The following is a 13627-nucleotide window of genomic DNA, read 5'->3' on the forward strand; positions in this document are numbered from 1 at the left end:
ATTTGTTTTGTTTATGTACAATTTTATATCTTCTTCATTAGGTAACTTTCTGATTCCTAATGAAAAATCGTGTAACATTCTACATGCAACTACCTTTGTTTTGTCATTGCACATGAAATTTAAGGAAAATTTTTAACTTATGCACAATTATAGACCATCAGGTTTTTTTTCTTGTCAAAATATATAATTTGTCTGTGATGTTGTTGCTGTTGATTATCTGTATTTTAATGTTGTGTAAACATTGATGCTTTCTTTGTAACATAATGATATCATATAATCATTTTCAGTCTAAAAAGATTGACCATTATGGAGTAAGTCACTGTCACTGGTTTTTGGAATGGCTTCTGCTAAGAAATGAATCAGAATATCATAAATGCACTTTATTACAATGAAATGATTTATTGCATTTTTAAACTATTGCACAAAATATTGCATGGTATTATGGTTAAATAGTTAGTGTGGCTAATGGCATCAAGGGAAGGCTTTGCACCAGTTTCTTAAATTGAATAGGAAACTTTTGTCTATACATGTTATATTTTCACATTTTAAATGAGGACTTCATTCATAAGAATGTTAATGATGACTTCATAAGAATGTTAATGAGAATTCATAAGAATGTCAATGGCTTTATAAGAATGTTAATGAGGACTTCATAAGAATGTCAATGGCTTCCTAAGAATGTCAATGAGGATTTCATAAGAATGTTAATGAGGACTTCGTAAGAATGTCGGCTTATTTTAAACACTTCTTGTCTGATAGTCACTTTACATCTTTCTTCTTCCAATATTTTTTAAGTGAAATGATCAATTTAGTCTGCATATACATGAAGAATAATTATTGTACACTAATTTTTTGCATAGTTTTAAAAGGGGAGTTAGAGGCTGTGTTTGTGCTCCAAAACATTTAAAAGAAATTTTCATATCATTACAGTGTTCTTCATGCATGCAGTCATTAGCTTCTAGTCTTTTAAAGCTGTTCAGATTGATTTTTATTCATTCTTTTAAATTGAAATAGCTTGAAATTGACTCAATCCAAGTAGATTGTTTCACTTACTGTAAACATACTAATTTTTGCGGTTGCTAATTATCACGGATTCTATCAAGTGAACATATTTGTGGGTATCAATTTTAAAAATGATTAGTGTTGTGTAGTGTTAAAAATCAATTTCAAGGGTACTATTTTTCACAGTTTTCTGTCCACCGCGAAAATTAGTACGTATACAGTATCTCTAACTTTTACTGTTTCCTTACTGTAACTGATTTCTAATTTACTTGTCAATTATATTTTTTTTTTTTTTTTTGTGTGTTTTGTGTTTGTTCCTTTTATATTTTTTTATATTTTTATTTTCTTTCACAGAATATAAGCCCCACTCCCAGACCAGATAGAATCAGTAAAGACTATGAGAAGGAGTACCCAAGTATAGAGATTGAGGGTCGGACAACAGTCCGCAGATATCCTGAGAAAGAACGAAAAGAAAAAACAAAAACTATTGAAAACGTCAAACTAGATGGGGAGGTATAACGCTTATTACTTAGTGAAAAAATAATAACGATCAAAGTCTCAATATTTCCCTGCACTGTTTTTTTTTTTAATTCAGTCTACCACTTTTTAAGTTCTAATTTTCTGCTGTCTGTACAAAAGGTCTCTCCACAAAATTACCAGAGGTAAAAGTTTACTATTGTTAACACATACATTCAATGGCAGAAATACATGTAAGGTCTAAAATGTTCAACTTATACTGGTATGTGTTTTATAAGAATTCATTATTTTAGATTTTTTTTCAAATGAGTCAAATCCTTCCTCAACTCTAAATTTGACCTATTTTAAGATTTTAGAAAAAAGCTCTGTAAATTTTAAATTTGAGATTTTTTACGAAACCAGGTCATGATTTGCAGATCATGTGCCTGTTGATGTGAGGTTTAAGAAGGCTTGCATGTTCCGAAGTGTTGTATATACTTGTCAAATATAGTATTGTTCAGATGAATGTATTCTGTTGATTTTATCGACATAGATATTTCATGGATTCGTATTAGGGGTGGTTCAGTTTCCAAGACCAATAAATTCTAATCTAGGATGTACAGACCTTATCTTTGGCACGTCATTGATGACTTTTGGTTTTCCTAACTTCGTCCATTGATTTGCAATTTTGAAAATGTAGGACCTTCCACACTTGAAAGTGAATATGGGCCCCTGTTAATTTACTTCATTTATATTTATAGGAGTCTGAGTGGGTGATATATTGGAACTACCTTGTCTGTCTGTCTGCCAGTCAGTCTGTTAAAATTTAAGTCACAATTGTCTCTGCACCCATTGGATGGATTGATTTCAAATCATATAGATAAGGCATATGTTGTAAGCAATTTGGTTGCTCTTCAATATCAACTTCCTGTGCGAGTGGGGGTATGCAAAGCACAACAACTTATGCAACATCATGTATTTTATTGCAATATTTTTGTACTTTTAGGAAGTATGCAGTGATGATGAGTGGGAGGGGCTTATTGATGCCACAGACCAAGAAGGGGATCCTGAGAAAGCTTTATTAATGCTTAGAGACAGTAAATTTCATGCTCGACTGAACACACGAATACAGAACAGCTCTACACAGCTACTAGATGGGATGTTAGAAGGAGCTGCTAAGTTAAAGTCTGTACTCAGAATCATAACCAATCTGATTACACTTAAATGGTAAGTACATTTGGCAATTGGCATTCTGTAGATACTAAATTTGAGGAAAAAAACAAAAAAACTGTAGTAATATTTTAAGAGATGTAAGGTCATCTGAATTCATTTACCGAGTAGAATTTCATTACGTACCTACCTACCTATTTTCCCCTTCTCTGATAAGACATGGGCCACAAGTTGCTGTTAGTTAACTTAATCCTTTGCTGTGTACTCATCCTAACTCCAGTTGATACACATATCTGCAAGTCTGAGTATTTATTACAACTATGTAGTTATTGATTTTATAATTTGATCAGACTTTAACTTTTTTTGAAACTTTTTTTTATCATTTATTTATTTTTCAGTAGTCTGGATTTTACTATCCTCCCACAACCACCACCTGACTAGGGTGTTGGACAGTAACATGTAACAAATACTTATAATCCAAGACTACACAATGCATTACATATTAGAGTTCAATTTATGATAAATAATAATAATAATTGAAAAGAAAGAAGAAAAAAATCATATGACACCACATCTTCAAACTTTTAACTTAATAATGAGTATTTATAAATGAAACCCATGAATGTAAGATACCTATTTTTGAAATATATATGAAGTTTATCTACTTCAATTTTAAATTTCCAGTAAAAACTTAAGATTTGTTTGTAATATTTCAGTGAACTGAGTTGGATTGTAACCTTTGTTAAGGCCTTATCACTTCCTCAACAGCAACTAAAGATGATACACAACATTCTTGAAAAACCAAAAGTCAGACAGGTAGTCTTTATTAATAGATACAAAAATAAGTCAAAACTTTCATGGTCACAACTAAATGTGATATATTCCAGGATACATGTGTAGCAGCAGTCTATACATACAGCTTTGTCAAATTTTAGTACATGTACAAAGAGAACACAAGCTTGAAATGCAATAAAAACAAAAATAATATCCATGTGAAAAGTTATTCCAGTCTTGATTTTCTTCCATTTTAAAGCATAATTCCTATTTTTCTAATTTAAGTTCTCCAGTTAAAAATTCTTTTTAAAGTAAATTTCTGCTTTTTTACCTGAAAACTGTAGGTCTGAAAAGCTCACTGACTGTCTGTAGTCTTCCATTTATTTTCTTACTCATCACGTTTTAGCAACCATGGTGCCAACAGATCCTTATAGATCTAGTTATAGCAGTGAATGCTTTCTTTGCCAGTGAAATCAGTTGGAATGAGGAGGTGGAGAAAGATATGTAAGCTATTGGTAGATTATGGAACTATTTTGTATTGTTTGAGGGAATTCAGTGTTAATGATAAATAATCACACTCTGAAAGATATTCCTGTCAGAATGTGTTTATAAGCATGTACATTTATGAAAAAAATCAATATGTTTCAATAACATCATAAGATTGATTATTTTGAAATTTAACAGCTGATATATTGGAAGTCTAAGGTTACAAGAAAATAGATATAATTCCTTTACTGTATTATAACAATATAAAATGATTAACAGAGAGTCCAATTTATCATTGTCTTACCACGGGCTGTCCATTTATGTCTTTATTTATCCCTTAATCGTTACAAGGATATAAATAGGAATAAATTGCTTTGCTTAAACCACAATGAACTAGAATCTCAAAGGTTCATTTCTGAAATGTATTATTGAACATTACATAACAATTCTACCATTTTTTTTTTCATTCTAGCTGCCAGCAATATTTTAATGCCATGACAGATTTCATGTCTTTAGTACCAAAGTTACTGAATGTTACCTCAGATGAAGATCTCAGACTCAGGGAACAAGTTCTTCTGGTTAGTACAAGAATGAGTTATTCCCCTTTGTTAGATCTTTGAAAGAAATGTTTTTTTGATATTTCACATTAATTTATAAAGAACTTAGGATGTGAAGTAATGGTTGTCCTCTTGTAAGGTAAAGCCTTCATTGTAGTTCCACAAATTAAAATTTGCAATTTAAAATTTAACCATGATTGAAATACGATATAATTACTTACAATTCTTATTTGTAAACTTTTTCCATTTTTCAAATGGTTAATGACTGACTTTAAATGTAATAAATGCAACAAATTAAATATTTTATTAGCAACCAACAATCAGCCACTTAATTGAAGAACTCGAATGAAAAGAATAAAGAAAAAAAGGGTATTACATGTATTTTAAAAAATCTAATAGATAGTGCTACATAATATTGTATACATGTACTTTCACATATTCTCTGTTACTAGTGTTCCATGTATACATGTGAGGCAATGGAAAGAGACAAACTTAAGTTAGCCAATCAGTATTTTACCCACTTAGCAACTAAACAGACTGATGCTATAGATGCCATAGTCGGCTGTTGCAGGCTGGATGAACCTCTCTTAAAGAAATTAATTGGTAAGTTTATGCATATGATGTGTGGGTTTTTCTATCTATGGCTTGAAATGTATTTCAATTTGCTCATCTATTTGTTTTATCATTTATCTTTTTTTAATTAAAATATTTACAAAGATATGACCTGAAAACTGCTTTTATTTATTTGTCTTAAATACTTTTATGAAAATTGGTAGAGTTAAGCTTGAACAATTTAAGTACTTCTCTGTCTAAGAAGCAGGCAAAATTTGTAAAAGGGGTGGCACATGAAGGGAAAAAACACAGAGATTTTATTGCATTAATCAAGTATTTATACCCGACAACCTCCAAAAATAATCATCAAAGTGTTTGTAAAATTTACCTTTTTAAGATATTGATAGGTCAAATTTAGTTGAAATGCAGTATGGAAAAATGGCAGGAAAATTTTCCTGCACGTCTTCCTTATATGAGTAGTAAAAAAATATTTTCATCACAGATGCTTCAGGATAAATTCAAATAGCTTTTCAGTTGTTTTCTAGACGTATTGAATATATTTGAGGGGGAAAAAAGACCAAATTGAGAAATATGATGTGCCACCCATTGCCCGATTCTTACACAGCATTGTACTTTAATAATCAGTTGTGTTTAATTTATCCCATGAAGAAAAGCATCTTAGATTTATTTTTCATGTTAAGCTACTCACTTTGAAAAAAAATTGGTATTATCTATACTATGATTTTTAAATTGTTACTAGAACTTCTACTCATGTGTTATATCAACTTTTGTGTGTACATGCTTTCTCATACATTTGATATCTATAATTAGTTTGGGATTTTCCACTGGGTAAGGTATAATTGCACCATTCTTTCTAGAATGTAATTTAATTACCTCAGATAAACATGCATGGCTGGGAAATGGTTATAATACTTCTTCTTTTTCTCTGAAACATTAAATTCATTGCATTTGTTACCTGCAAGTATGTTGCTGATCATGCTTCTTGATTCCTTTTCATATTTGTTCTCTGTTATTACTCTACAGAGCTAAATTTCTGTTGTGCGCAATTTTTTTTTTTTTTTTTAAATTCTGTAATTTTTGTTGTACTTGTGTAAAATATGAATGTTCATTAAAAACCAACATAGTCTCCAATTATAAGAGCACTTTATTTCCCTGCTAACTTATTCAAATAAGTAAACCTTCTTGTATGAGCACAGCTTTCTGCATGCTTTTGAAGGAGCTTTATCCTGGTTTTGGGTCAGGTTTTTCATCCCCCTTCTCAGTATAGTGATCTTCATGTCTGTCTGTCTGTCTGTCACACTTCTGATTTCTGGATGATATTTAAGGAATTCAACAACCATTTTTTTACAAAACAGTTCAATTTTCACTGTAATTTTTCTGAACCACAAGATCATATTTTGGAGAATTTTTTATGTAGATAAAACTGGCTTATTATTAGAATTTTCATAGGCCATCAACATTTTTACCAGCCTAAGACTTTAGACTATTGGTTTATTGTAAAGACAACAACATTTTAGACCATAAAACATGTAAGATACTGGTCAAATTTTATGGTGTAAACTGCTTTTACCATCCTTAAATGATGGGGTTTTTTTTTGGTCGGGTGACAAAATTTTGACTGCATGGTATCTTTAAAGGCCAGTTCAAATTTCTGTAGTTATTACTTCATGAGTAGTACTTTGTCGTGACTGCTGACAATGTTATTATTGGAGACAAACACTAATCTTTTGCATGGAAGTGTTGTTTCGCTTCCATGTTACTCCATCTCAGTACACTTTACTGCATGCTATGAAAAAAATTTAATTAGTGGATGCCATTATTTGTTGGTTAGGGAAGAAACATTTGTGGATTCTTGAATTCATAGTTTTGAGGTTTTCGGTATACATATCTATGGGAATCTCCTTTTGGTTTAGAACCAAATTTTGTGGTATGGCCTACCCACGGAAACCAAGATAATTGGTACCCTACAAACAATATAACTTTCTTAGTGTGACATAATATCATGGTAAAAACGAAAACCTGTAATGCAATTCACTATAAATTTCATAATTTTATGACAAGTAAGCACCAAATCACAATTGTAAAGTATATGTGTACATCTATTTTTCCAATTTACATTTTTTTTCTTGTACACATACAATAATACGTAAACATAATATTCTTGCAGAGTTAGCTGATGGTAATGAAGACATGGCTGGAGAGAGGATGGATATGTTAATATCATTGAGTGTTACATTTGTATCAGCTATGGTCAACTTACCGCTGACGGCAGATGATGCTGTTGATGGGAGAAGGAAGGTAAGTCAGCAGAAAGAAAGAAATCAAGCAACTAGAGCCCTAACTCTAGTTTGATATTTATTTTCTTATTGTTTAGTTGAAACCTCAATAACTATTCTTGCAAGCTTGGAGATTGATGGAAGATTGCAAGATGCACCCTCCTGTGTATATTGTCCCTCGCAGAATATTATATGCACTCGCAAGCTCAGAAATATGTTGACCCATATAAAAAGGTCATCACCATTTTTATAACAACCTGTCAATATCCCGTTCAGCTATTTTTTTAGAAGACGACAACGGTGCAATAAATTTAAAAACGTATTCGGAACGTTTCCGAATAAAAATCCTGATATTGGCACTGGTTAAGTAAATATTGTACAGTACATGAATGTAGCAAACAATTTTTAAAATTAATTGCTTTTGCATATCAGTTATCGTATGGCTGTTACAGACGAGCTACATAGACAGATCTCCTTATACTTGAAAATTTTGGTTGATTATATACAAAATGTAGAAAATCTCTAGAATTAATTGGTGCAGGCCTCCTCTTAGACCAGTCAGAGGTCTCTCCTTTTTTGGATCCACCATAGAGCATCCATTTAGTTGACAACTACTGATTTCATATACTTGATAAAGTTTTGATCAGCCTATCCAAGGGAAAATAGGTTGCTCATCTAGTTAAGGTTTAAACTCCTTTCATTCTAGTATTAGAAAACAGCATGCAGGCACTTTTTGATTTTTCCTTAGGTGGATTTTTTTTTGGCTTTAAATTGTGTAAATATGGATAACATATGTATTTTGAAACAAAATGAAAACTTTCTTGACTTAAATTGATAAAATCCTCCTGTCCTGCAAAGCAGGAAAGATTTGCCAAAAAATTAACTGCTTTGGTTATCCATTGCAATGACCATAGAAAATATGGTAACATATGGAGGAAATTTTAGTTTGAATAATCACAAAAATGAAAGCTCAGCAAATTTAAGTCCAGATATTTCACAGTTATCACCAATAGACCGTATCTACTATAGTAAATATCAAATACCTCTATTCATAGGGCAAACTGCAAAATTTGGGGCTCACGAAAATTACCTGCTATAAAGTATTTTACTGACAGCTATTAAAGTATTTTTATTTCTTCATGAAAGAAATTTTATACCCAAGAAGAATTTAAGATCGTTCTGTAAAACATCTCATTTCAGTCTCCTTTATCATCACGGACTAAGGTCAGAGTTTAGTTTATATATAACCAGAAGTAACCATCATAACATCTTAACGTCTATCTTTCAGCATTGTAATCATAATCATCACTGATAGAATCTTGAAAAGTTCACAATGTGTATATCTAATACCACCTTGTGAATAATACATGTACATTTATATACTTGATATTGAATTTTACAATGTACTATTATATATCAAAAATTTGTGCTATATGCCATATCAACCTGTGTATCCAAAATAACTCCAAGGGCCAATGGTCTGAGGGGTGATATTGGTTCATAGTTGCTGCAGCATACAATACAAATTTGACATGCTAATGTCATATTCACTATTCCATATAAATAATTATATCAACCTTGCCTTTGATTATGCATGTATTTGTGTAACCCAAAGTGTTTTACCAAGCGGATCTTAAGCTGGTTTGTTTGATTTTATATATCAATCTATAGATGGACAAATGTATATGTAATGGTATTTTGATCTGTCTGTCTAACCCACACATTGTAAGAGGAATAATAATTGCTATGGTGGAGTAATAAGAACTCTGTTAGTCATTATTGAAGGAAACTCCCTTTCAATTTTTCATTGTTCCAATTTTGGGTTTCTGAAATATGGTATTTTAATAATACAAAAAAGTGAAGGGTTTATCATGTGTTTAAGCATGTTTGTATTTAAAGTGTGGTTTTGAGTACATGATATAGGTCAGAGTTGTAATGTGAACTTCATAATTTTTTATTAAGTATAAAAAAATTTCTTGATAAATTGCCTTTGTTATTATGCATTGATGTAGGTACATGTATAAACCCTTAATAGAGAACTTACTTTTAAATTACATGTGACTTCGTAGCTAGTTAGTAGAAGTGTCGGTAGTTTATCTTTCATCGTTCTTTAGTCTGTTCAAATCTATATAAAGATCTTTATGAATGTTGGACATCCAGCATGGTATCTGATTTAAAAATAGTTTCAATTCTAACACTGATTTAGCCGTGGAACAATGTTTTGGGGTTTTTTTTTTCAGACTGAAAACATGTTTCTTTTCCCTATGTACCAGTAATGCATTCTTTACTTTTTACATGGTAGTAATTGAATGGGCAAAAATGAAGCTCAGTATATATAGTGCCAATATTAGTGCCTTGCATACTAAATCAAACATTAAAAAGTTAAAATGGCTAAAATAAAAGTTTTGTTTTTAAAATAAAATTTACAGCCATTGTAAGACAATAACACATGTATCCTATACCTTTGTCTAGAATACAAATTTTAGGTGTTAATAAGTAGATAGTAACTGACTATTGTCACCCTTTATTTATCCTTCATAGGTACCTACTTGGGAACATGCCTTCGTTTGTTTGATGGTATCAATTTTCCTGGTCGATCAAAGTTTCAATAGTCCTGGATTTTTGAAACATCAGTATTTATTGAATGTTTTGTTGGGAATTTGAATGAATGGTTTGATTGATCCTTGTTAGCTGTAGTGGGGATTATGATGTTCAAATGTGTGTGAATTCTCAAAGTTATTTCCCTTAATTTCTTCTTCTAGTTTGTATATGATCTTTTTTCTTGTCTTCAGATAGGACATTATCTAGGTGATAAGATGGCCAGTAAAGGGAATGAAAAGCAAACGGATGAATTCTTCATGTTACTCAGACATCCTCTCTTTTGTACTAATGTACTGAAAGTAAGTATTTTCTAATTGATGATCTGTATGTACAATGTACCTGGTACATGTACATGTATTTTAGTACAAATGTACTGCCTGTTACGTTGATGCTACCTGTATTTCAATTACAGAACAAGCAACTTGACACACATTTACTTGATCTGAACTGATGCTGTAACAAAATGTATCAAATGTAATACTCTTGCCACCAGTCATGTCAAAACAAAAGGCTTTATAGACAAACAGTTGCTGCTTTTGCACCAAGTTTTTGTCCATAAAAAAAGACAACTTGTTTGTATGTTTTAATTGGATGACTGTTCCTTCCACAAACTACCACATAGAGAGTCTATTACATGTACAATATAGAATATTTTAATTGGAAATAATTTTTTTTTATGAAATTCATGACTGTCAGCTAAATAAGTAAAACATTTACTGATTTTTCTGAAATTGAAACTATAGATGATGTAGAATACCCATAGATATTTTCACAAACATTTTACCTCTGACACATTTTATCTACCAGTACCAATGAAATTTTGTATTTGTAATTTTTCCAACTGATTTTTTTTGTAGATAATGTATGCCTGTTGTCAAGTTTCTACCACACTGTGTTCATATATATCTAATCAACTACAACACATGGAGTCACTGATGGGAATACTTATGGGAAAGGTAAGGATATATATCTAACCAACTACAACACATGGACTCACTGATGTGAATGCTCATGGGAAAGGTAAGGATACATATCTAACCAACTACAACTCATGGACTCAGTGATGGGAATACTCATGGGAAAGGTAAGGATACATATCTAACCAACTACAACACATGGACTCACTGATGGGTATACTCATGGGAAAGGTAAGGATACATATCTAATCTGCAACACATGGACTCACTGATGGGAGTACTCATGGGAAAGGTAAGGATTATTTATCTAACCAACTACAACTCATGGACTCACTGATGGGTATACTTATGGGAAAGGTAAGGATACATATCTAACCAACTACAACACATGGACTCACTGATAGGAATGCTCATGGGAAAGGTAAGGATACATATCTAACCAACTACAACTCATGGACTCACTGATGGATATACTTAAGGGTGAGGTAAGGATACATATCTAACCTGCAACACATGGACTCACTAATGGGTTGTGGAGAAATATGTTTAGAATATTGTCCATTCATCAACAACATCATCCATCAGAAAACTTGGATTACAGGTAAATGTGAAAATGACGTTTTACAAAAAGAGTAGATGATGTGCATCACATTTATCTTTGCCTTGTAATGTTGTTGAAATATGTTATCCTAATGGTTAGTTTGTTATGTTACTATGTTGAACAGTTACTTGATCTAAAACTGGTTTCCTGTTGGGATTCAAGTTTCTACAACCCATACAATTTGTTGTTTAAATTTGCAATGAAAATGTATATTGTTAAATCATTTTGAAAATTATGATGGTATAATTTAACTTTATTTATAATCTTTTTGATCAAAAAAACTTGCTACGGCCATCCAAAAAAAATGTCTATGTTTCTCAGGCCACTTTTTAAAAAAATTGATGCGGGAGGGAGGCTTTTTTTTTTTTTTTTTTGAATAACAGCCTCATTTGCATCATACTTTCATACTTTTTACTTTTCTGTCAAGCCAGCAGACGATTCCATTAACCACCAATTAAAAGTCGATTCCATACTGGATATGAAAATTTCAAGATTTTACTGTAATAAAAATCACAGGTTAATTAATTAAGAATTACGTTACATTTCAAGTTGATAGTAATAATATTTTACATTTTAACAAGGAAGTTATCTCCCTTTAGGTTGAAATCCAGGACATGGAAGTGAACTCTGTGATAGAGATGATACTGCATATCTATAGCACCATAGTAATACAGTTACAGACCATGCCTACAGCGTATGTAAAACATTTAACTTTCATGCAAATCTAGGGGCATTGTGTGTTGAGGTCAACGACAGGAATTTTAGTATAAATACGCTTTTTTCTTGGACAAAGCCTTAAATCTTATTGATCACCTCTTTTTTACCTATTAGTATATACTTTATATTAAGAAAAATAGCAGTTACTTGCTTCGTTGATGGGTTGATAACAAATTCATTGAAGTCAAATTAGCCATTGTGAACTACCAACTACATGTATGGGAACTAATTTATTCTCCATAGACATCAAATACAGTCGAACTTCACTCACTTGAACTCGGATTTCTTGAACTTTTGACTAGTCAGTCCGTTCGGTAATAATTTTTAAAGATTAACCCTCATTAACTCGAACTCATCAGTCATTTTGTCATCTTGGGTAATAAAAGTTGTGAAAGAGTAATCAAGGGAACCAAGATTATAGCGGTAATTCAACAAATGTAATCCAGGGACAAGTACCAGACATGGAAAACCGACATACACAACAAAGAACTTGAAGTAACTAAAATCATACATACAAAGTAACAAAAGCAAATGAGCAACTCGGACTCCACTTAAAACTGGGACCAAGTGCACCGGTAGTGTAAGCATCCTCTGCTTTTCTAGAAACACCCGCCGAGTTGCTCATAAAAAGTCAAGTCTGTGGTAGATGAAAGCGCTAAGGAAAACTCTGACACAATGAACAAATCAGTTTTCATGGCGCAGATGGATACACCGTAACCGTCCACGAGTTCATGATGATGACCATAAAACTTTTGTAGTGATGACTTCAATCTTGTAGCAACATAACCCTGCTCCAGAAGCCTATTTGTTAGAATTCTAGTGCAATACAAAAAATCTGTGTATTCTCGGTAAGCTCTGGCATAGCGTTTGAGTTGTGATATGAACATTCCATACACAGGTGCAGAAGGGATGTTGCCACAGATGAAAGGAAAGTTGAAAATTTTGAATGAAAAGTCATCACATTTGTCATAAAGTTTGGTCAATAGTTTTCCTTTACCATCAATTTTTAAGTGTAGGTCAAGATATGAGGCTGACTTCACAGTGTCTGTAGTATCCTTTATTTCAAGTTTTTTGGAGTAGATGTGATGTATCAAATCCCCAAAATTAGGATTGTTTGAAGATAATACGTCATCTATATAGCGGAAACTGAAATTAAAGGATCTAGCTAAACGATATTCTTTCTTTCTGATCAGATCAGCTATAAAGTCAGCCTCATAAGAGTGAAGGAATAGGTCTTCAAGTAGAGGAGGACAATTTTTTCCCATTGGAATGCCGACCGTTTGTTGAAAAACGTGTCCATCACACTGGACAAAAATGTTGTCGATTAAAAATTCCAGCATTTTGTAAACATCTTCTTCTGTATATTTGGAAGATGATTTGGAATTATTTCTTACAAAATATGAGGAATCTCTACCAAGAACTAGATATTTGTATCAAGGTGTACCATGTGTAATGTTTTTAAGTAGGGATTTTAAGTTTTCAGTGAAAAACTGAATT

The 13627-nt window shown here is 31.9% G+C and overlaps 1 protein-coding gene across 7 annotated transcripts in view; it reads left to right on the forward strand.

The window, feature by feature from the left end:
* Nucleotides 1-13627, forward strand: part of LOC148607633 (serine/threonine-protein kinase 36-like) — a 45121-nt gene that overhangs the window by 10662 nt on the left and 20832 nt on the right. For 2 of the 7 annotated variants that reach the window (XM_088543465.1, XM_088543467.1), the window contains 12 exons: nucleotides 1357-1515; nucleotides 2465-2685; nucleotides 3345-3444; nucleotides 3809-3906; nucleotides 4361-4466; nucleotides 4898-5048; nucleotides 5829-5846; nucleotides 7186-7316; nucleotides 8495-8518; nucleotides 10087-10194; nucleotides 10753-10851; nucleotides 12013-12107. In XM_088543465.1, the coding sequence (XP_088399591.1) occupies nucleotides 1357-1515; nucleotides 2465-2685; nucleotides 3345-3444; nucleotides 3809-3906; nucleotides 4361-4466; nucleotides 4898-5048; nucleotides 5829-5846; nucleotides 7186-7316; nucleotides 8495-8518; nucleotides 10087-10194; nucleotides 10753-10851; nucleotides 12013-12107 (1310 nt within the window). Of the gene's footprint in view, nucleotides 1-287; nucleotides 312-1356; nucleotides 1516-2464; nucleotides 2686-3344; nucleotides 3445-3808; nucleotides 3907-4360; nucleotides 4467-4897; nucleotides 5049-5828; nucleotides 5847-7185; nucleotides 7317-8494; nucleotides 8519-10086; nucleotides 10195-10752; nucleotides 10852-12012; nucleotides 12108-13627 lie in introns of all 7 variants that reach the window. The other 5 variants (XM_088543462.1, XM_088543464.1, XM_088543463.1 and 2 more) reach the window with 5 other exon arrangements.

The sequence above is a fragment of the Perna viridis genome, chromosome 9 (assembly GCF_037379345.1).
Source record: "Perna viridis isolate PV_CMFRI_1.1 ecotype Kerala chromosome 9, ASM3737934v1, whole genome shotgun sequence".
Taxonomy (NCBI): domain Eukaryota; kingdom Metazoa; phylum Mollusca; class Bivalvia; order Mytilida; family Mytilidae; genus Perna; species Perna viridis.